At 58.1% G+C, this 22,833-nt stretch overlaps 1 protein-coding gene across 1 annotated transcript in view; it reads left to right on the top strand.

The window, feature by feature from the left end:
• Positions 1–21,800, top strand: part of EDAR (ectodysplasin A receptor) — a 52,181-nt gene extending 30,381 nt beyond the window's left edge. Inside the window, exons 2-12 of the mRNA XM_005212730.5 lie at positions 2,547–2,615; positions 3,177–3,299; positions 3,717–3,898; positions 8,584–8,669; positions 14,285–14,371; positions 15,633–15,761; positions 15,842–15,916; positions 16,024–16,096; positions 16,754–16,913; positions 18,059–18,119; positions 19,560–21,800. Of these exons, the coding sequence (XP_005212787.1) occupies positions 2,565–2,615; positions 3,177–3,299; positions 3,717–3,898; positions 8,584–8,669; positions 14,285–14,371; positions 15,633–15,761; positions 15,842–15,916; positions 16,024–16,096; positions 16,754–16,913; positions 18,059–18,119; positions 19,560–19,882 (1,350 nt within the window). The 5' untranslated portion in view covers positions 2,547–2,564 and the 3' untranslated portion in view covers positions 19,883–21,800. The remainder of the gene's footprint in view (positions 1–2,546; positions 2,616–3,176; positions 3,300–3,716; positions 3,899–8,583; positions 8,670–14,284; positions 14,372–15,632; positions 15,762–15,841; positions 15,917–16,023; positions 16,097–16,753; positions 16,914–18,058; positions 18,120–19,559) is intronic.
• The last annotated feature ends 1,033 nt before the right edge of the window (positions 21,801–22,833 follow it).

Genomic DNA, 22,833 nt, shown 5'->3' on the forward strand with positions numbered 1-22,833 from the left:
AATGTGGTTCCTACGTCACAAGACAATGTGGACACCACCTGCCACCTGGCACCTACTGGAGGCTGCTTACCTGTCAGAGTCCTCAGGCCTCACCAAGATGCGGTGTGAATGCCCTCAGTGGTCCCCTCCTGCCTGCATCCCATTCAGCCCCTCACCCTCCATCTCTCTGGGGTCCCTCTCAAGAGTCTCCAGCTTCGGCCTCTCTCTGACCACCAGTTCCTCCCAGTCTCGCCGTGGGGGTCACAGGAAAGTGGGTCCTACGATCTCACTCATGTCCCCAGTTGTCCAACCCCTGAGGCTGGCAGGTGCCTGTGATGCTCACATCTTGGCACTGCCCACCTGGCAGCATCAGTGAACCAGAAACCTCTTGGAGTTTCCGGAAAGCCCTCCACCAGGCGGGACGGGACCCCTGGGATGCCCCTGGAGGCGGGTCCTGCCAACAGGATTCACAGCCCAAGCAGCAGCCAGCCCTGGTGGCTGAAGAGCCAGGACACTTCCTGAGCGGCCACCCCCCGACCCCGACTCAGTCCCTGGACCAGGGTGAGAGGAAGTGTGCCATCTCTGGCCTCCAGGAACACCTTCACTCCAGGCCCTGCTCCTGGTCTGCTGAGCCCTTGGAGCCCAGCACTGCTCTGAAGAGGAGAGCTCGACTGCTTCACACCCAGCGCCCCCTCGCCCAAGCAGCCCCCCACATCCTTGACCTCCACGTGAGGCCCAGGAGGCTCCCAGGAGGCCCAGCTTCACCCACAGGGCCCAAGTGTGGCTCAAGCCTTGGTCCTGGTTGACCTCCACATCCACAACTGGAGTGCAAGCCTCCTGCCTCAGCAGATCCTGGACCTGGGAAGAAGGTGCTGCTCCTGAGAAAGCCCTCCCAAACCCAGGAGGAGAGGCCAGGGCTCAGGCCGGTCACCAGAGTACCCACAACCCCTCCAGAGCACCCGGGGATACTCAGGCCACATGGCTGCAATCCTGGCCCCGCACATGCCTCCTTCCTGGGGAGTCACTGTGGATGACAGAAATGCAGCGAAACCACAGGCTCGATTTTGTTTCTCGTCCACGCATTGCTCTTCCAGGAGTCTGGACAGCCCTGAGCTACACCGGCCCTCTGGGTTTATAGGGAAGCCCTCCCAGGCGCAGCTATAATTAGAAATCAACTGAGGCAGAAACCCAGCTTGGTCCTTGGCAGGGTTCCAGGTCTGTTAATTTAGGAAATCCACTCTCCTGACCCCGGGGCTGCCCCGGGCTGATCCTAAGTTCCGGCCTTTGTGTACACCTTCCCTGCCCACCTTGGCAGGCGCAGGCCCGCCTCCCCACTCCCCGCCTGCCCCAGCTTGCTCCTAGCTAGAAGGAAAACACCCAGGAGTTCACCGCCGGGTGGCTGGCGCTTTCATCTGGCCCCGTCCACTCGGGGTTTTCAACCGTAAACACAGTTCTGAATGCAGGACTGTGTGTGCGGGGGAGTGAAGAAGGCAGGATTTGTGTCAAGAGATTCCGGAAAACTAGCCCCTCCCCAAAGCCACCTGACGCTACTGGGGTGAGAGACAGGCCAACAGGGGTGCCATCCGGAAAGATCTTGGGCCCCAGGGCCCTGTCTCCATGCCGCCTCTTGCCCTGGCATCCCAGGCCGTGGTGGGGGATCCTCCCCAAACCTTGCAGCCTTCCCTGCTGGTCAGAGTTCAGGTGTACACCCCTACTTCCTGGAAGGGATAGCTCCCCACAGCCTCCCTCAACCTGGGGTCACTCCTGCATCCCCCCCAGCAAAAAGTCATTGTTGAAAAGCCAGTGGCTGTCCCTACAGACCTGCTGTGTGTGTCAGGAACTTTATAGACAAAGCGGGACCCGCTGGGCTGAGGGCCTGGGATCGTCAGAACAACAAACAAGCACCAACTCTCACGGCCCCACCTGCACCTTGTGGAGCCCATTAGCAAGGGGAGGCCCCAGGCTGAGAGGCTGGTGGATTCAAACCCCTCCCGCGGGGACCAGCATCCCACCGGGTGCTTCTCCCAAACACCTTCCTGAGCATAGTCCTGCGGGTTTAGAGAGAAGGTCCGGCTGCCCCACCCTCCCCTCACCCCCAGCTTTCCCCTACAGCGACTTGTGGCCGCTTTTCTCCGGGGGCCGTGGGGACCCTGCACTGTAGACATGAGGTCCCCAGAACGGGAGCAGGCCCAGAGCATCAGGGCTGTGGCTCAAGCCATCTGCTCTGTGCGGGTGGGGATTGTGGGTTTCCGTGACCAACGATGGTCACCAAGGGGACTTGGGTGGGGGCAACCTTGGGGACTTAGCTAGGCCAGCTGACCTTGAGTCTGAGTCACTGGTTGATTCTGGAAGCTTCTCCTCTACCCCAGCATCAGAACAGGGTGTGCTTTTGTCAGGAATTCAAACCCCGAGTCCTGGTGGGACAGCAGTGGCCCAACTGTGGCCACCAGGGAGCAACGGGCCTGGGCTCAACTTAAAACCTTCCGGGAGGCCCCTCAGACTGAACATAAGGCCGGGCAGGACCTGGGGTCCGGAACAGCCCCCTGCTGATGAAGTGTGTCTTTCAGGTGACCCCTCGGGACAGGATGGCCCACAGGGGAAGCTGTGCAGGGATGGCCTGGCTGCCTGTCCTGCTGGTAAGTGGCCGGGGTGCCCGTGCCCCAGGGTATTCCTAGTGGGAGCTCCCATTTGGCCATGTCCTTCTCTAGCCATGTTCCTCTCAGCCTGTCTGTGCAGCAGCCATGCAGTGATCACACACCACCGCCCCCACCTTCACCGGGCTCTCCAGGGCTAAAGCCCTGACCAGCCCCGAGCCAGAGGCAGTCACTGTACTCAGAGCTCTCCTCACCCAGCCTTTGTGGTGGTGCCCAGCCCAGCGCACCTGTGCCAAGCTCCACACCCTAGGCCACGGGAGCTGGGAAAGTCAAGCCCGAGCTCCCGGTGAGCTGAGGCACCTGTGACTGGGGGCTGCAGGAAGGGGCCTCCCAGGCTTTGAGGGGAGTCTGGGGAGCTCCCAGTGCCAAGCGTTTGGGATGGAGCCTCTGACTGTCAGGCGAGGATTGCCAGGTCATTAGCTGAAGGGGTCCCTCCCCCAGGGCTCCTCCACCACAACCTCCTGAGGTCAATTGGTGCTGACCACAGACAGTGGGGGTCTCCAAGGGCGAGTGGAGGCCAAAGGAGCCCCTTCCTCGAGGCAGGCGTCCCTGGTATGCCGGGCCGGTGCGGAGGAGGCCAGCTGTGGCGAGAATGAGTTCTACAACCAGACCACCGGGCTGTGCCGTGAGTGTCCGCAGTGCGCGCCAGGGGAGGAGCCCTACCTGGTAAGCCCCGCCCCGGAGCACGGCCCCGCGAGGTGTAGGGAGCCCGCGTGGCTGGCTGGGGTGGACAGCACTCCTCTGGGAAGAGCTCTGCACAGAGCACCTGCTAAGTGCCAGGAACCTGAATGTGGCTGCGGTGTTTGGGGTCCTCGCGCCGAGTGTGCACTCCCAGGGCCGTCAGCCTGGCCTGATGAGTTTATCCTGGAGCCAGCAGGAGGGGCAGCATCGGACAGGTGGGGGCAGCGGGGACCCCCGGCTCAGATCAGAGGGGGGGGGCTGTGGGTCGGACAGTCCACGCCCCAAGAGAGGAGATCCTGGGAGCAGCCTGTGCGCCTGGCGCATAGGAACCTCAGGGTCGCGTGGTGGTCGTCGTGGTAATGCAGCCGCTGACCCACCTGTGTCCCATCCTTCCCTGGCCAGTCCTGCGGCTATGGCACCAGGGACGAGGACTACGGCTGTGTTCCCTGTCCTGCGGAGAAGTTCTCCAAGGGCGGCTACCAGATCTGCCGGCGCCACAAGGACTGCGAGGGCTTCTTCCGCGCCACGGTGCTGACCCCCGGGGACACAGAGCGCGACGCTGAGTGTGGGCCCTGCTTGCCTGGGTGAGCTCCCTGCCGCCCTCCCACATCCCCTTCTGGGGCATGGGTCCTGCAGGGAGGAGGGTCACACATCTCCAGCTCCGGGAGAGGGGGGAAGAGGGGGACAGGTCTCCTGGTGGGAGTCCCACCACCTTCCACCCGCGGGGCAGCCCACCTGGGCTCCGTGTCTGTGTCCCTAAGTGGACCTCATCATAATAGCATCTCTGACCACCCAAATGAAGCAGATGCGTTGAATACTTAAAAGGAGACAACACATGTTGAGTGAGGAAAGAAAAACCAAGATATTTTTGGTATTTTTAGTAGTCTGGAAAAAAACTGAGGGTAAAAAGCTACTAATAGAAATATTTGTAATCAAAGCTATGGTGTTTCCAGTAGTCATGTATGTATATAAGAGGTGGACCATAAAGAAGGCTGAGCAGGGAAGAACTAATGCTTTTGAAGTGTGGTGTTGGAGAAGACTCTTGAGAGTCCTTTGGGCTGCAAGGAGATCAACCCTGAATATTCACTGGAAGGACTGATGTTGAAGCTCCAATACTTTGGCCACCTAATGGGGAGAACTGACTCATTGGAAAAGTCCCTGATGCTGGGAAAGATTAAAGGCAGGAGGAGAAGGGGGCGACAGAGGATGAGATGGTTGGATGGCATCACTGACTTAATGGACATGAGTTTGAGCAAACTCAGGGAGATAGTGAAGGCCAGAGAAGCCTGGTGGGCTGCAGTCCCTGGGTTTTCAAAGAGTTGGACATGACTTAGTGACTGAACAACAACAAATACATAGAGGATGAGATGGTTGGGTGGCATCACCAACTCAATGAACATGAGTTTTAGCAAACTCAAGGAGATGATGATGGACAGGGAAGCATGGTATGCTGCAGTCCAGGGCGTCGCATGGAGTTGCAAAGAGTCAGAAATAACTTAGTGACCACTGAACAGCAATAGAAATATTTGAGACATGTGGTTCCTATAATTCCCCCACAATTCTGTTATGTGTCAAAGTCTTCCCATAAAAACCAAAGTATAATTAGCCTGAAAGACAGAATCTTCTTTCAAGACAGCAGATTCCCCTTGGGAGGTGGAAAGTACAGCCCTGTAACCTGGTAACTGCCTCCCTCTGGTGGCCGCACAACCTATGCTACCAAGGGCTGCCAAGAGCAGTGGTGTAGGCTTCCTGGTGGTGATAATGGTAGAGGTGATGGAAGTGGTGATGATGAAGGTGATGATGGCAGTGGTCATGGTGATGATGGAGGTGGTGATGGCGGTGGTCATGGTGATGATGGAGGTGGTGGTGGAGGTGATGATAGAGGTGGTCATGATTATGATGGAGGTGGCGGTGGAGGTAATGATGGAGGTGGTCATGGTGATGATGGAGGTGGTGGTGGAGGTGGTGATGGAGGTGATCATGGTGATGATGGAGATGGTGATGGCAGTGGTCATGGTGATGATGGAGGTGGTGGTGGAGGTGATGATGGAGGTGGTCATGGTGATGATGGAGGTGGTGGTGGAGGTGATGATGGAGGTGATCATGGTGATGATGGAGATGGTGATGGCAGTGGTCATGGTGATGATGGAGGTGGTGGTAGAGGTGATGAGGGAGGTGATCATGGTGGTGATGGAGGTGGTGGTGGAGGTGATGATGGAGGTGGTCATGGTGATGATAGACGTGGTGGTGGAGGTAATGATGGAGGTGGTCATGGTGATGATGAAGGTGGTGGTGGAGGTGGTGATGTCGGTGTTCATGGTGATGATGGAGGTGATGTGGAGGTGATGATGGTAGGTGGTCTTGGTGATGATGGAGGTGGTGGTGGAGGTGATGATGGAGGTGATCATGGTGATGATGGAGAAGGTGATGGCAGCGGTCATGGTGATGATGGAGGTGGTGGTGGAGGTGATGATGGAGGTGGTCATGGCGATGATGGAGGTGGTGGTGGAGGTGATGATGGAGGTGATCATGGTGATGATGGAGATGGTGATGGCAGTGGTCATGGTGATGATGGAGGTGGTGGTAGAGGTGATGAGGGAGGTGATCATGGTGGTGATGGAGGTGGTGATGGCAGTGGTCATGGTGATGATGGAGGTGGTGGTGGAGGTGATTATGGAGGTAGTCATGATTATGATGGAGGTGGTCATGGTGATGATAGACGTGGTGGTGGAGGTGATGATGGAGGTGGTCATGGTGATGATAGACGTGGTGGTGGAGGTGATGATGGAGGTGGTCATGGTGATGATGATGGAGGTGGTCATGGTGATGATGGAGGTGGTGGTGGAGGTGATGATGGAGATGGTCATGGTGATGATGATGGAGGTGGTCATGGTGATGATGGAGGTGGTGGTGGAGGTGATGATGGTGGTGGTCATGGCAGCAGCAGCATTTTGAACACTGCACCAAATCTTGTAGCCAGTTTGTCACCTGTTATTCACCCCCTCCGAACCACTGTATTGAGTTAAGAGGAGATAGAAAATAAGAATATACCCAAACGAGAGCACTTGGCATTAGTCTATAAGAAAAAGGAAATGCAGAAAGACCCTCCAAGGGAGAAACAAACTGAAAGTGAAAGACCCTTTAACATGAGGAGCTATCTTAAGCTTGCAGAAAATAACCTCAGTTCAGATATGTTGCTAGGGAGCCTCCAATTCCACCACCATCTCTGCTGTTGACTGACCCCACCTCCAGTCTCTCCAGGTTCTGGTCTTTGGTTCAGACACACTTCTTGAGCTGCAGACTTCTGTGTCCAGGTATCTGTCTGACAAGCTCTGACACAGAGGACCCATATTTGTCAAATGGGTGAAAAAAAAAAAACCCCGTCTTAAGAGTGAGCTGTCCACATGCTTTCGTGTGGAGAAAGGCCATAGAGGAGGCCAGGGGTCAGAGCTCTAGGAGGCCTCCCTGGGTGTTGCCTCCCATGACAAGCTCTCACTGACAGCGTCCACTCCCTGCTGGACCCCTAGGATGGGGTGAGGTTCATGGTGGCTTCTACCCGCCTGCTCAAGAGAGGGGAAAGGGAGCCTAGGAGCCCCCCAGGGAAGCAGGTCTTTGGGAAGAAGCTACGTCCCTGTGGATGTGGAAGAAGATTCTAGAGGTCCCATCTGAACCTTAGTTTTGTCTTGGGCTCCTCATCTTAATCAACCTTTGAGGAACAGGAGAAGAAGGAAGAAAGAACTAGGGAAAGTCACAGTATAGACCAGAGCGTGAGAAATCTAGGCTTTACAGAAAGACAGGGCCCCAGAGCTCTATGTGAGCACCCGGCATTGGATCGGGAAAGCTGCTGAAGCTGCTGAACAGGCATTCACACCCCCATTCGCCCAGGACAGGCCAAGTGAGCCCTGAAAAGAGAAACCCAACAACTGGGCGGTTCTGTGCACCACAGGCCCCAGAAACCAGTGAAGGGTCGAATTCAGGCCCAGTTAGAGGATGCCCAGAGGGCTCCTGGAGGAACATGCTGGAACCTTGCAAACCTGGTCTTGGGGCTGTTCAGCTCATCACACCGCTGGAGCTGGGCACTGCTCAGAGGCCCCTCCCCTAGGAGGGGCCTCTGAGCCAGAAAGATAGAGGGGAGTTGCAGGGTGGGGAGCAGCCTCACCTGGGAGCTTCTGTGTGGGAGCCTTGGCCCCGTGGACCCCTCCCCCACCTCCCTGAGGTGCCCAGCACAGGCTGTGGGGAGGGGTCAGGAGCGACCACCATCGCTTGGAAGCTGTGGGGGGCTGGCCTGGCACCCTGAGCAGGTGTTCCTGCAGGTGGCTCCCAGAGCAGCAAAGCGTGCATGTGAGAGCCTATGTGTAAACCTGCCTGGTGTGGCTCCTCTGGAGGGTGTTCTGAGACTGGCTAATTCCTGTTTACAAGATGCACAGGGTCTGAGGATAAAAGGCTCTTGAGGAAGGGCAGGCGGTGATGGGCACAGTAGGGTTGCTGATGGTCCAGCCCTCAAGGCTACAGTCCCCCCAGCCTCACCCCCCTGTCATGGGGCCAGGTGCACACAGCTGATAAACAAGAGATTAGAAAACAACCACAGAGAGACCCAGCAGAGGGCAGAGAGTTTTCATCTTGAGTCGTATGAAGGGACAACACCGCCAGCAGCTCTTTACTCACCGACATCTCCTGATGTGAACACCTCGGGTGTTTATAGGATGCGGGCCCAGAGAGGCAGAGTCCTCTGGGGGCTGGGGGACCTCAGTGGAAGCAGGCACAGACCTTTGGGAAGGCCCCAGGGGTGGCAGGGTCACGGCTGGCAGGCTGACATGGCAGGAGGGAGCTTTCTGGGTGTGAAGTCTTGTGGACAGCCATACTTGAACGCCTTGACCTTCTGGTAGAGAGATACAGCCCCATCGTGAGCTCACCAGGTGTCCTCACCTGAGGAGGAGGCAGGTGACTCTGGTTGTGACCTGGCTGCATCTCAGGCCCTCTGCCCTGACCACCCTAGACAGGGCCAAGGTCTCTGCTGCAGCCATGCCCTCCAGCCAGCCCCACTCCATCCCAGTCAGCAAGTGTCCAGCTCTTCCAGGAGGTCCTGGGAGCTCCTAGACACCCCTGCCCATAACTCTGCCCAGCTGCAGGCTATACCCTTGTGGGGGGGCCACACCTCCTTCTTGGGGCATGCCCCCCACCCCGTGCCTGGCTATGATGGTCAGAGAATAAGCCGTGGAACGGGCCGCTCACCTGTCTGCTCTGTCTCCCCCCTGCCCCGCCTGCACAGCTACTACATGCTGGAAAACAGACCGAGGAACATCTATGGCCTAGTATGCTACTCCTGCCTGCTGGCACCCCCCAACACCAAGGAATGTGAGTGTCTGCCCCGTCCAAGGTCCTGATGCAACCCTGACACCTCTCCTGACTTGGGAGCCGTAAGCTGGCTCCGGACAGCGGGGACACAGAGATGCTCCCGAGGGCCGGCGGGTGGGCAACAGGTCCCTGGGAGCGGGGGAGGGTTGGGTGGTAGAACTACACATCAGACGGGGGCTGACACCAGTTGAGGGACCTCTGTGAGCCTGAGTTTTCTGGGGGCGCTAAAATCTGAACCATCCATCTCTCACGATCCTTGCAAACACCCACAGCACCAAGGTGTTTTGCTGAGAACTGCAAAGCGCTCAGCAGTTGTAAGTTCTCACACGCAATGTTTCAACATGTGTTGAAGGGAAGCCTGCAGAGTGACCACAGGGCACGTGACATAAACACTGAGGCCCTCGGTTTGGCCTCACCTCCGGCTGCCTTCTTCCTACCCTAACTCTGGTTTGATGCTCGTGGGTGCCTATTTAGGAGGAAGGGCTGGGGCCCCCTGCTTCAGAGAAGGTGGCAGATGGCCTCCTGTGTCTGTGGTCGGAAGACATGGATGAGGTGGGACAGGTGGACAGATGGAAGACAAGACGACTGGGAGGGAAGGGGGAGTCCGGTCCAGCACTGGGGCCCCCCTCCCACTCACGGGAGTTCCAAGGTCCACACGGGGGCCCTGCCCTCCTGGTTCTCCATGAGACCCTGCCCTCCCCATCTTCTCACAGTATCTTGTCGAGGAGACAAGACTCTTAGGAGGGCCTGAAGCACCAGGAGGAAGGGAGGAGGGCAAGAGGAGACAGTGGTGCCTTTCCTGCTTTGAGATCCTCTGGGAGAGATGCTCCGGATGGCAGGGCCACGGGCAGCGGGGGCTGTGGGGCAGGACTGATGCCTGCATGGAAGGCATTCCCTCCCTCCCAAAGTCCTTAAACAGATGAACCTGAGAAGGACAGTTTGTGGGTCTTTAAAGCGGAACATTCCCACCCAGCAAGACGCTCAGTTCAGTCGCTCAGTTGTGTCCTACTCTTTGCGACCCCATGCATTGCAGCACGCCAGGCCTCCCTGTCCATCACCAACTCCTGGAGTTCATTCAAACTCACGTCCATCGATCATGCTAATTAATTCATAAATTAGAGGAGGCCCAGGCTTCCCTGGTGGCTCAGTGGTGTAGAACCCGCCTGCCAATGCAAGAGACACAAAAGATGCAGGTTTGATCCCTGGGTCAGGAAGATCCCCTGGAGGAGGGTATGGCAACCCACTACAGTATTCTTACCTGGGAAATCCCATGGACAGAGGAGCCTGGCGGGCTGCCGTCCATGCGATCACAAAGAGTCGGACAGGCTAAGCAACTGAACACACAGAGGCCTGGGGCTGCCCACAGGACGTGGTGTGGCCGGCTTCGATCCTGTCCCAGGGAGCTCTGGCATGCAATCCTGTCCTGGAAGACATTGAACACCCCTACCCACTAAGGATGGAATGTGGGGTTCATGCAGCTCCTCCCCATGGGCCTTCATCTAAAAGGTCACGGGGCCTGTGTCCTTATTCAGGCGAGACCGTGCTAGACACCCGCAGCCAGAGAGCTCTCAGCCTGGGAGGAGCCCCCTTCTCTCCTTCAACATGAGGCCCATTGTGTGGAGAGTCCTCGGCTCAGCCCATAATTTACGGCTTATCTAAAGAACAGCCCCAGCCAGGCCCCCAGGAGTGAGCTCACAGGATCTGGTCCTGAAGGAGGTCAGCAAGGAAGTGAGGCCGAGTTCAGGAACCTGGAGTCCCACTGGCAACCTTGGAAGTCACCTGACCTCTGTTTGTCCATCTGGGAAATGGGGCGATTCATTCAGTGAAGCTTCACAGGCCGATGTGGGCAGTGGAGCCTGCTTGGGTTGTGGTCTCCAGGATGGGCTCTGCCCCTCCCTCTGCACTCACCTTCCATCCTGGGCTCCTGCTCAAGGGTCAGCAGACAGGCCTGAAAGGCTGACTGTGACCAACTGACCAGCTGCCAGGAGGCCCACTCTAGGAAAACCAGGGGTCAGTCAGGTCTCTGGGCCCCGGGGCTGCCCACCTGGGCCCAGTGTCAGGGGTCTCGAGCCCCTCCCACCTGGATGCTGCCTCTGGTTGGACGTGATCACCTGGGCTGGCCCCCTGAGAAGTCAGCCCCCCAACACCCCAGGTTGCTGACAGTGGACCCTAAAGATCACAGGAGAGAGTGTGGCATGGACCTCACATCTCAGGGCCGGAGCGGCCAGGCCCCGAGAAGATGTCCTGAGGCCGGAGCCCTGGGCTGCTCCCCCTTCCCGGTGTGCCGTGACCATTGGAGAAGTGCAGGGTGGGGCCTTGTGACAGCGTCTACTCCTGGGGAGATCCTTGACTGGGCACAGCTTTCTCATCCACCTGCCCGTCCAGCGTTGTGGGCAAGAAGGTGCCCGAGGAGCCCGGTTCAGGGCAAGTTCATCACCTGACGGCCTGTGGGCTGCATGGACAGGGCAGCAGGCACCTTCCTCTCGGGCCGGGGTCAAGGAGGGGCCGTTCCAGGGAAGGAGGCCTGGAGCCAAGTCCAGGAGCACCAGCCAGTCCGCCCTCACGCCCCCTAGTGGTACCATGAGGAGGTGACGCCTGGGCCCCCACGGCCGGCTGAATTCCAGCTGTTCATGAGACTGAATTTCTCCGCCAGTTGTGCACATCTACTGCTAGCTCCTGTCATGGGCATAGCAGCAGATCCCGGGGCCCAAGATGCATCCCCTGTGAGCAGCCAGGTCCTGATGGCTCTGCTATTGCCTCAGCCTCTGCACCAGGGCCACCCTGTAAGAATCCATAAAGTGTCTTTAAAAATCCAAACTGTTACCTACATGGAGGAGCCCTGGTTGGACTCTAATACAAACCATTGCCCACAGCCTGCGAGGGTTAACAGACCAGGGGCCCTAGTGACTCCTGCATCCAGCCCTGTGCCTGGTACTCAAAGACCCCAGAGGACAGTGGATGACAACTCACTGCCCCCCACCCCACCCTACCCCCAGCCAGCTCCTGACTCATCGCTGCTGAGTAGAACTTGCTCTGTTTGCAGACAGACCTTGTCTGGGCTCTCTGGCCTCGCCCACCCCTGTTACAATATGCCTCTCTTTGGTCCTTAAGAGCTCCTTCCTTCCAAGAGGAAGCCTTGTGGACGGGGGACAGACCTGGCGACCACCCAACACCTAGGGACATTCTCACCTCAGCATCCAGCCCAGGAGACATGTGCTGGATGGACCAAAACCCCTGACACTGAAGACCCATGCCCAGTGAGCCCTCACAGGGCCGCGCAGGGTCCAGCGGGCTGTCCTGAGGGCTCCCCCCACAGAGGTGCCCCCAGCCACACAGCATCCTCCACTGTCAGATGTGCTCAGGGCAGGCCTTGTGTCTGATCCCCTGGGTCCGTGAGGAGCTCAGAGCTGCACAGGCAATGCCAGCTGGAGGCCCCTGGGAAACCACAAATCGGGGCAGAGGCCCAGCTGCCACCTGATGGGGCGCAGGCACCCGAGGGCACAGGGATGTGTCACTGTGTGCCAGCCCTGCCTGTCGGGGGCAAAGGCGTTTCGTAAGCCTGGCCGCTGGCAGCTCTGGCTGTCTCTAGACCACAGGCCCGGGCGCGTCTGTGTCCCCAAGCCTGTCACCGCCCCATGGGCAAGCCCAGCCGAAAGGGACAGGAACAGACAGAGACGAGAGACACCCACACACAGAGTCCATGGGCGTTTGTTTTCCTGAGATGCGGCTTCAGCTGCCTTAAGTCCCTCAAACACACAGGTCGGCCTGGTTCCCAGGGAACAGTCTGCTTTTGAGAGGAAACTGGCTGGTGCTTGAAGCTGCCCTGAGAGAGAAGGCAGAATCAATTCAGTCCCGCTTAAATCTCATTTCAGTTATGAGATGCGTCGTGAACTGGGGGGTGGGGTGGGGGAAAGGCTCTGGACACGCGCGGGAGCCCAGGAGAGGAAGAGAGACTCGCCTGGGGTCCCTCCCCATACCGCCTCGCCACCTGCTGTCCCCTCACTGCAGCCTCTACATGGGCTCCGGGCGGCCCTGGCAGCTCAGCGCCCCAGGCTCCGGGGGGTGTGAAGGGCCCACCGTGGCCCCCACGCCCTCAGCCCCGCCCTCTTGTCAGGAGCGCTAAGACTCACCCAAAGGCCTGCCTTCCGCAGGCAGGCAGCCTGGGGAATGGGCCTCCCCGCTGTGTGTGGAGAGCTGGGGGCAGCCCCGACAGTGATGGAGGGCAAAGGGCAAAGGCCAGGTGCTCAGAGGGTGAAGGAGCTGGGCTACAGGAGCCAAAATCTCCAGCCAAGACGCCTCTGGTCCGGACATCAGACCAGCTGGCAGCATTCCAAGGATGAGCAAGGCCACCCTGGTAGGGGAGCATGGCTGGGGGGACTGTGTGCCCCCACCCCCAGCAAGGCCATCCTGGTGTGGGGGAGCATCTGCTGGGAGGGCCCCGCCCCGCCCCGCCCCGCCCCCTCAGTGCTCTCCGACACAGTTCATTTTCTAACAGAAGCATGGTCACTTGGCGGCAGTCCCCAGCCTGCCATCCTTCCTGGCCTCCGCCCTCTGGTATCTGTAGTTTCCTGCTGGCTTTAAAAGGCGAGAAGATCAGTTCCCGGTCTGCTTGCTGGACATAGACAGAGGTGTGGAAGATTCAGCCGGGAGTCTCCCCGCCACCACCCCTGGAGCTGTGATGTAGAAATTTGCTCTCCCCAGAGGCCCCAGGCACTGCCCAGGTCCAGGTCCCCCAAGGCAGGGGGGCCGGCCTTGGACATGGGGCTCACTGTCCCCACTCAGGCAAACCTGTGGCACGAATGTCCCCAGACCCAGAGAGAAAAGCAAGACAGGAGGAAACATGAGAACAAGACCTCATGTGCTAGGCTGCTTCAGTCACGCCCGACTCTTCACAACCCCATGGATGGTAAACAAAATGAGATCCTCCCTACTAACCCCAAACCTCAAGTCCTGCCTAAGAAAGGCCCACCATCGGGCGACTTGATAGGGCAGCCTGCCTGTGGCTCCGCTGACCACAGAACCAGATTCCAAGTCACCCTTGCTGGGAGACACCTCTTACAATGGAGCTGAGTTTATGAATCACGGTTAAAGGGAAGGAAACTTCATTTCTGTTCTAACACCACTTGGTCACAACTATTTTGGAAACTTCTCAAAGGAAAATCCTGGAGAAAAATCCATCAAAATGTCAACTCTAGACCTCAAGGCTGTGGGTGAACCTTTCGCTTCTCTCATGTTCTGATGTTTTCCCAATGTTTGATCGTGAGTGTGTATTAAAAGTATTAACACTCCATTCCTGTTTGATTAATGGAAGGAACCGCTCTGGTGTCCCCCCAAACTCACGTGCACACCTGCCCCTCACCTGCTCGTGGGGACCAAGTCTGAATCTTGGACTGAGCAGGTGTGACCCCATGTGTCCAGTGTAAGAAGCAAGGAGCTGGCAAGGTCAGGGGCTCTCGGGGATGAAGGTACTGCCGGCCCAGCCCTTTCCTCATGAGGATCTTCCTCATGAGGACTCTGGGTCCCTGGAGCCAGGGCTCCCCCTGCAGCCTGCGCTCTGTCTCCAAGGCTGGGGCAATAGGGAAGGGACCCACGATCGGTCACTGCTGTCCCTGCAGGTGTGGGAGCCTCCTCGGGAGTTTCTGCCAACTTCCCCCGCACGCCTGGCAGCAGCACCCTATCCCCGCCACAGCTCGCCCACAAAGGTAAGGGGAGCACAGGTGCCGGCCCCAGCGGGAGATGGGGGTGAGGGGAGACAGGCGACTAGCAGGACGGGACCTCCCACCTCCCTCACTTCCCTCACGTGACAACCACACTGGGAGTTAGTGATTTCTCTGTGAGAGGGGACCAGTCCCTCCACAGATGTTGGGGTCACGGCGACCACGTTGGTGATCCGGGCACACGAGGTAGGGGCTGGAGGGACGTCAGCCCCCTGGGCTTTGGGCCTGACTCAGATGAGCCTTGATGGCTTTAAGTAAACCTGCTGACCTCACATTTTACTCACCCCTAAGTCCTCAGGGGTGGGGCTGCAGGGCCCTGGCCTCACTTTCTCTTGGAGCAAAACTGGGTGCTGGGCCCTCCCTCGCAGTGCTCCCACTCCGCCCGGCTTGAAAGCACCTTCGGGCCCAGGTCTCGGGCTCAGGCACCTTCAGAGTCCCAGGGCACAGCCTGCCAGCTGGACCCTTGCCCTCATCCATGGGGAGCATCAGGGCAGGGCCTCTGCTGAGGTTCTAGACTCACTTCCTTCAGGACAGAGGTGGCACCCCACAGACGAGGGGAAGACACCAGGCCCACTCAGATCTGCTTCCAGACACACCCCACCTGGGTGGCGGGGGACACGTGCCCACTGCCCACTTAAAGCGGGGAGACTTCCTTGAGGTCCAGACACCTGGATGGGGTCCCTTCCATTTGGGTGGGGGGCTGGATCCTGCTTCGTTCCCTCAGAGAATCAGGACAGGTCTCCCTTCCTAGGGAGATGCGGGCAGGGCGCTGAGCAGGGGAAGAAAGGGGAGGTCCCCATGCTGTCTCAGCTGGTGGGCCCTGATCACACAGAGCCCAAGGCCGCATGAGATGCTGGAACCAGCCCGAGAGCCTACCCTTGGAGGTGATGCTTCTACCTGGCTTTGCGGGGAAAAAGTCTTGGACTAAACAGTCTTCAGGACAGTTTAGCTCGTGGGCCCCCCTTCCTCCAGTCCACTTGCTGGGTACCCAAAGAAACAGAACCAATGTCAGACACCCAGAGAGCACCCTCAGGGTCTGCTGCTGCTGACCAGCGTGGGCTGGACTGGTGGTCCCGATGTGACGGCCTGAGCAGGTGTACAGGGCTCGGTGCTCGGGCGAAGCCGGGGTTTTGAATTCCAATGGTCTGCTGGAGGGTTTGGTGGCAGGGCCCCTGCTTACCGGGCCACAGCCTGGCGGGGCAGGGGGGCCTGATCCCTGAGGCATGGCCTTCTCTCCCGACCACAGCAGAGCTCTCAGGCCAAGGACACCTGGCCACCGCCTTGGTCATTGCCATGTCCACCATCTTCACCATGGCCGTCGCCATCGTCCTCATCATCATGTTCTACATCCTGAAGGCCAGGCCGTCCGCCCCAGGTACTGCCCCGCCCCCCACACCCCTCACCAGCCCCCTCCCCCTGATGCCAGCTGGCCACTCATGCCCCCTGTCCCCTCAGCCTGCTGCCCCAGCGCCCCCGTGAAGAGCCCAGAAGCCCCCGTGAGCGAGGAAGAGGAGAAGAAAGAGGCCAAAGGTGGGCAGCAGCCCCTGGAGCCCACAGTAGGAGGTGGGGGGCTGGAGCATGCCCCCCAACCCCTAAGGAGGCCGGGCCCTGACCCCCCCTCCCTCCCACCCCCACAGACAACGTGGTGATCTTCTCCGAGAAGGACGAATTTGAGAAGCTGACGGCGGCTCCAGCCAAATCGGCTAAGAGGTGAGTCAGGGAGGCAGCCCGGCTGAACTGGGGGGGTCTTTGGGGTCCGAGCAGGAAGGGGAGCTGGGCCTGTGGGGGACACAGGGTGGGGGCGGTGGCCCAGGGTCCTCAGTGCCCACGCCCCTGCCTGCTCTGCCCTGGGACCTGAAACCGCTGGCTGTTGGCTCCGTGTCTCGGCCTCCAGTGGGCACTGGGTGGGGCTGGGTCTCTGTCACCTAGTCACCAGCACATACGGTCCTTTGTTCTTGAATTAGTCTTCAGCCAAACCACAGGAAGCAAGCAGAGTGCCTATAGGTTGTTTTTCATCCGAGTGGAATGATTTTGGGGGCATGACTAGGGCCATGGCCTGGGCAAGGGACAGGGTGTGACTGGAGCCTACCTCCTGTGGGTATCCCGAACCCCTCTCCTTCTCAAAGGGGCTCCCCCTCACTCTGGGCATCTGCCAGACCTGGTGCTGCGGGAGCCCGTCTGCCCGGTGCAGACTTGGGCCCACAGAGTGGCGTCTCTCCACCTCGCAGTCTGTGCCCGCGCCTTTAGGGAAAGCAGAGACAAGCTAGGGAAAGCAGGGACAGGTTTCTGCACCCACGGTCACCACCCCTGGGGCAGCGGGCCAGGCCGGCTGGCACGGTGCCCTTTACCATGGTCCTGTCTCTGCAGCGAGAACGACGCCTCATCAGAGAAGGAGCAGCTGCTGAACCGGAGCCTGGACAGCGACGAGGAGCCGGCCCCAGATGGGCAGGGCCCCCCGGAGCTGTGCCTGCTGTCGCTGGTCCACCTGGCCAGGGACAAGTCAGCCACTGCCACCCGGGCGGCCGGGGTAAGGCCTACACCCAACTCCCCCACAAACGCCGCCTTCTGCTGAATGCACCTTGCCAGCTCTGGGGGTTTCTCCCTTGGGCCCCAGCAGAAGACAGGTTCAGAATCTGAGACTAAAGACAGGGAAGTTAGTTCTCTCGTCATACAGCTTGAGAGAAGAAATGAAGAAATAGTGAGCCAAGAGAAAAAAAGGTTAAATTGCCGGGAACAGCACAAGACAGGAGAGTCCCTTGTAAATGTACTGGAATAGGTCCAACCAGACAAGATGCACATGTGGGCACACACATGCACATGCGCGTGCACACACACACACAGGCCTGCTGCCCAGAGGCTGGGCGTGCCCCACACGGGGGCCAAGGTGCACCAGGGGGGGTCACTGTCCCCACCTGGGCCTGTTAGCTCTGCTCCTGGCATCACTGCTCATGGTGAAGGTGCCCAGTTGGAGTTGCTGTGGGGTCTTGACAGGAATATGCCCTGGTGCCCAGTTCACTGACCTCTGGGGGTGGGGGCTGTGGAGTTGTCCAAAGAGGGTGGCTCCAAGGGGCCTTGTGTACCCGACCCCCCTGCCAGGCCCCCAGCTGCCCACCCTGCAGGGACAGGGCTGCATAGCTCTGTGGCTATGGAAACCCCACCCCTACCCCCTGGTGAGCTGGGCCGGAGGGTCCGTCCTTCTGGAGAGAGTGAAGCCAGTGAAGCCGGATGTGGCCTCTGGTTGTCTGTGAGTCTGAATGTCCAGTGGAGCAGAGAAGCCCCGTGGACACTGAGGGCGCCGAGCCGGGGAGGGCTTTCTTCTGTGAATGTGACTGACGTTCTGGCGAGAATGTAGCTCAGCATTTCTGACACGGAATCAGGAAGGGCCCCCACTGACATGGAGATGGAAGACGTGGGCCTGTGCTGCTGACACCCACTTTGTGAAAATTCATACTCTCTTAACTTTTTCTGGGATTCCCTGGTAGCTCAGTTGGTAAAGAATCTGCCTGCAATGCAGGAGACCCTGGTTCAATTCCTGGGTTGGGAAGATCCCCTAGAGGAAGGCATGGTGACCCACTCCAGTATTCTGGCCTGGAGAATCCCATGGACAGAAGAGCCTGGCAGGCTGCAAAGAGTTGAACATGACTGAGCGACTTTCACTAACTTTTTTCACAGATTCAGAGTCGAAGGAAGAAGATACTGGATGTGTATGCCAGTGTGTGTGGTGTTGTGGAAGGTAAGGGGAGGTGTGGGGCCCTGACTCCCCAGGGACCCTCCAGCACTCTGGGTGTCCCAGGAGAGGCTGAGAAGAACTGCCTTCCAAGTTGCTCATCAGCTTGGGTGGTGGGGACTAGGGGCAGGCCAACGGAGGTGTGGAGGGACATGTGTTTCAGTTTATTTTCTCTCTGCTGTTCAGGTGGGTGATGTCTGTTCTGCCGTCCAGCTCACTAACTCGTCCCTCTTCATTCTGCCATGGAGCTCATCCACTGAGCTTTAATCTTGATTGTTACCTTTTTCAGTTCCAACATTTCCATTTGGTTCTCCTTTACATTTTCTATCTTTTGTTAAGGTATTCTATTCTTTTTTCATTTGTTTCAAGTATGTTTGTAATTACATGTTGAAGTACTTTGATCACAACTTCTTTACAATCCTCGCCAGATGACCTAACATCTCTGTTATCCTTGTTTTTTATGTTATCCTTATTTACTATGTGGTAAGCATGGGTTTGGACTTCTTTACAATCCTCGCCAGATAACCTAACATCTCTGTTATCCTTGTCAGCATTTACTGATGGTCTTTTTTCATGCATTTGAGGTCTTCCTGGTTCTTGGCGTGATGAGTGACTCTCTGTTGAAACTGGAACAGTTTCACATGACACTCTGAGACTCGGGGTCTCATCTGAACCCTCTGTGCGGCTGCTTTCCTCTGACATACCTGAGTCAAGGAGGGGTGCCCCTGTCACCCCCAGGTGGCTGTGGATCTTTGAGCCCAGCCTGTGCAGGGGTATGTGTAGACATCCACTGCTCTGAGTGGTCTCTACCAACACCGTGGTGGCAGGGAGGCCTGTGACCAGCTGCTGGATGAGGAGAAAGCCAGGGTCCCTGCCTGGCCTCCCGGGGTGGACACCTAGGCTCCTGTCCCATTTTGCTGGCATTGGAGGGAGCGGCACCAGGGTTGTCCTATGGCGTTTCACTGTATGAAGGCAGATACTGTCTGTTTTCGTCTTGCGAAGAGAGCATTCCACCTGTGCTGGTTGGTGGGTTTTCAGCTGTACTTAGAAGGAGGAAGAGGGGAAAGCGTGGAGTGAACACTTCCTGGTTGAGTCTAACATATAGCAGGGTCCAAGGACCGCTAGGGCACTGATGTGGCTCAGGTGACCCATGCAGGACTGTCCTTGGAGCACCTTTTAAGAATGACCTTGGTCCCCTAAAGGGACCTGATACTGGGAGGGTCACCTGACTAGGTTGGCTGCGTCCGATGGAGCTGCTGGGGTCAGGGGAATGGACAGGCTTCGAGTGTGGCTGGCAGTGTCCCAGGAGTTGTTCGCCTGAAGCATGCATTCTTTGTGGATTTCTGCAATTTGTGTTATATTTTACGATTTTAAAAAAGGTTCTATAAATCCTGTTCAAGGGTGTCACACTTCTGCTGACGTCTGACGTGGCTCTTTGTCCCTCAGGCCTCAGCCCCACGGAGCTGCCCTTTGACTGCTTGGAGAAGACCAGCCGGATGCTCAGTGCCACGTACAACTCGGAGAAGGCGGTGGTGAAGACGTGGCGCCACCTGGCCGAGAGCTTTGGGCTCAAGCGGGACGAGATTGGTGGCATGACAGACGGGCTGCAGCTGTTTGACCGCATCAGTACGGCCGGCTACAGCATCCCCGAGCTTCTCACCAAGCTGGTGCAGATTGAGCGGCTGGACGCTGTAGAGTCCCTGTGTGCGGACATCCTGGAGTGGGTGGGGGTCCCGCCACCTGCTGCCCCGCCACCCCCTGCATCCTGAGCAGGGCCGCAGTCCCCAAGGCTAGGCTGTCTCCTCTGCACACCAGGGGCACCTCGCTGGTCCGAGGAACAGGAGGACACAGGCCTGTCTCCCAGTCTAACCAGATAGAAGATCCGTGTGGACATGAGGTTACACTGGCCTCACCAGGTGCAGTGAGTCTGTGTGCATCTATCTGGCCCGCCCCACTTGCTCTTCCATGGATGCGGTCGGCACCGCCCGGCGTGCACCAGCGGTGCCTGGAGGACACAGTGAAGCCTATCTGTCCTGTGGGGAGTTCACCGCCCCAGGGGACATATTTTTCTGGAAGACCGCACACAGCCCAAGGGGGTGTGGGAACGGGGGCACAGCTTGGGGGAGCTGCTTCCCTGGGGGGGGGCGTGGGGGCGCCCCATGAGGAACGCAGCTCTGAGGTTGGGAAAAGGCTGCAGAGGCACCACGTCCTCCCGCTCCAGGCTCAGTGAGGGTCTGCACCGCCTGCGGGACCCCGGGCTCACTGTCCCCAAGGCCCTTCTGCCTGCAGGATGCCTGCCTCCCACGGATGTCCAATCAAGGGCAGCCTCCTGGCTTCACTCAGTGCTGCACAAGTCCAGCCTCAGGACCCCGGGTCCCTGAACTGCCTCTGCTTTCTTTCTCGAGCGGACTGGACCCTCTGGGGCAGTAGTGCTCAGGGACACAAGTTGTTTGCTTCAAACAGAAATGAGGGGTTGGCTCTGCTTGGAAAGGGAAACAGCCATGGAACCCTCAGGCTCCAGAGGGTCTTGGACAGGGATGTGCCTCGTGGGCCTTCTGAGCCCCTCAGGGAACGTGGGGTCTGTAGCCATGGGGACCTGGTCTGCTCGTGCCAACAGGGGCCGATTTCTTCCCCTCCCAGGGCTCAGTTTGCTTCTCTTCTGCAAATAGGTTATTCTGTGATTCTAAGTCAGAGAAAGTAAAGTTGGGGTGAGCAGATCTGAAGGAGGTCTGGAGACCATGCCAGGCCTTCCATGGATGTGAGTGCACTGTGAGCTGTAGGGGAAACGGGAATGAAAACAGAACTGAGTTCTCACAGTAACTTTAAGTGTCCGGCAGACACTGAGAGAGGGGCTTAACAGCCTTGTTCTGGCAAATTCTCTGAGGACATCTGCTGTGGCCAGAACCAGGAACCAGGGGTGATCAGGCAGGTTGAGGGTGTTTAACTGTGAATTCTCTGCTCAGCCCCCAGGGACAGACCTGACCCTGTTGTTCCTAAATTGAAACCAGTCTCTGGCTTATACTTTTGTGAAATGACAAGTCCCATGACTGACAAATGCTTCTGGGGAGGAAACCAGGTGTATGCAGAGGGCGGCACGCAACCTCCGGCCCTGAACGCAGAACATGTGGCCATTTAACACCATTGTTGTCTGTGGTGTCGGCCTGCTGTGCCCCTCAGGGCACACTCACACACAGCCTGGTTACCCTCAGTCCCCGTGGCCCCTTGGCACAATCCCGGCTCTGTGCTGCTGCTGCTGCTGAAGCCACCTTCTCTGAGGCTGCGGACGTCAGAGGAGGTAGAGCGGGCGGCCACAGGGCTGGCGGTGCCAGGCCTGTCTTGGGGGCTCAGCCCGCCATGTGCAGGGAGTTTGTCCTGACAGTGACTCAGTCCTTCGTCATCTGCTTACCTGGAGACAAACCCAGGCAGGAACCACTCTGGAGGGCTTGAGCCTACATGATGGGTTCAGATCACTGAGTCTACAAGGACTCTCACCGAGCGAAGCTGGGCTCCCCCTGCTGTCCTGTATGGCCACAGCCACTGTTCCTGCTGAAATAAACACACTCAGAAATCACCTCGGCCAGAGCTGTGGGCCCTGGCCAGTGGAATCTTCATTGTCAATGTTTGTGTCTAGGTCTGTTTATATAACTTATTATGTTTTACAATTTCAATAAACTAATAACAAGAAGACCCCTGGCTTCCAGGGATTGGCTGGGGGAGGGGGCAGGGGCGGGGGTTGGGGGCGGTGTGGGTAGGCAGGTCTGTGGCTCTGCTCCTGGCTGTCACCTGTGTGTGATGTGCTATGGGAGTCCCATCTGGCTTTGTCCCCCCAACAAGGGCTGCCTCCTCATCAGTGGGAGCCAAGGGGTTGGAGCAGGAGCCCAGGCGGGCACTGCCGCTCCAGTGATCACTGTCCAGCCAGGCTACCCGGCGGTTCCCTAACTTGGGGAAGTGAAAGTCGCTCAGTCATGTCTGACTCTTTGCAACCCCATGGACTGTAGCCTGCCAGGCTTCTCTGTCCATGAATTCTCCAGGCAAGAATACTGGAATATTCTCTAGTTCCCTTCTCTAGGGGTTCTTCACAACCCAGGGATTGAATTCTTTACTGTCTGAGCCATCAGGGAAAGCCTAACTCAGGGAAGACCAGCTCTAAAGAGACAGCAGGACAGGAGGAGGAGGCCTGAGAAGGGGACAGAGGAGGCGCCCGTGGATACCACAAGGGCAGGGCACTGCATGAGGACCGAAGGGGCTCAGGGAGTTTTGTGATGACACAGCAGAGGGCCCACGGCGGGGCGGCAGTGACAGCAGGTAAAGACCAGAGGGACAAACAGAGCTTTTGAGAATTCCTACAAGACAGGACCTGTGCCTTGGTGCCACCAGCAAGAAGATAGCTCACCCTGGCAGGGTCCCTGGTGTCCTGAGACCGTAGGGCCTGAGCATGGCCAGCAGATGCCTGGGGCGGCCACCTGCCTGCCGTCCTTTCTGCTGCCTAGGGTCCTCCCACCTGGAATCTCCTCAAGAGTCCTGTGCAGGGTCACCATGCCTCTTGCCCCCATACTCAAACAGAACCTATTGTGTGATCACGACACACACACACACTGTGTCCTGAACCTGAACACGGCAACCCAGAAGCTGTCAGCACAGGCTCATCTAGATGAATAAACTGTGACTCAGAAGGGCTGTGTTCAGGGTCACAGCAATTTCTAGCCCACCTGCCGCTTCC

The sequence above is a fragment of the Bos taurus genome, chromosome 11 (genome assembly GCF_002263795.3).
Source record: "Bos taurus isolate L1 Dominette 01449 registration number 42190680 breed Hereford chromosome 11, ARS-UCD2.0, whole genome shotgun sequence".
In the NCBI taxonomy this organism is placed as follows: Eukaryota; Metazoa; Chordata; class Mammalia; order Artiodactyla; family Bovidae; genus Bos; species Bos taurus.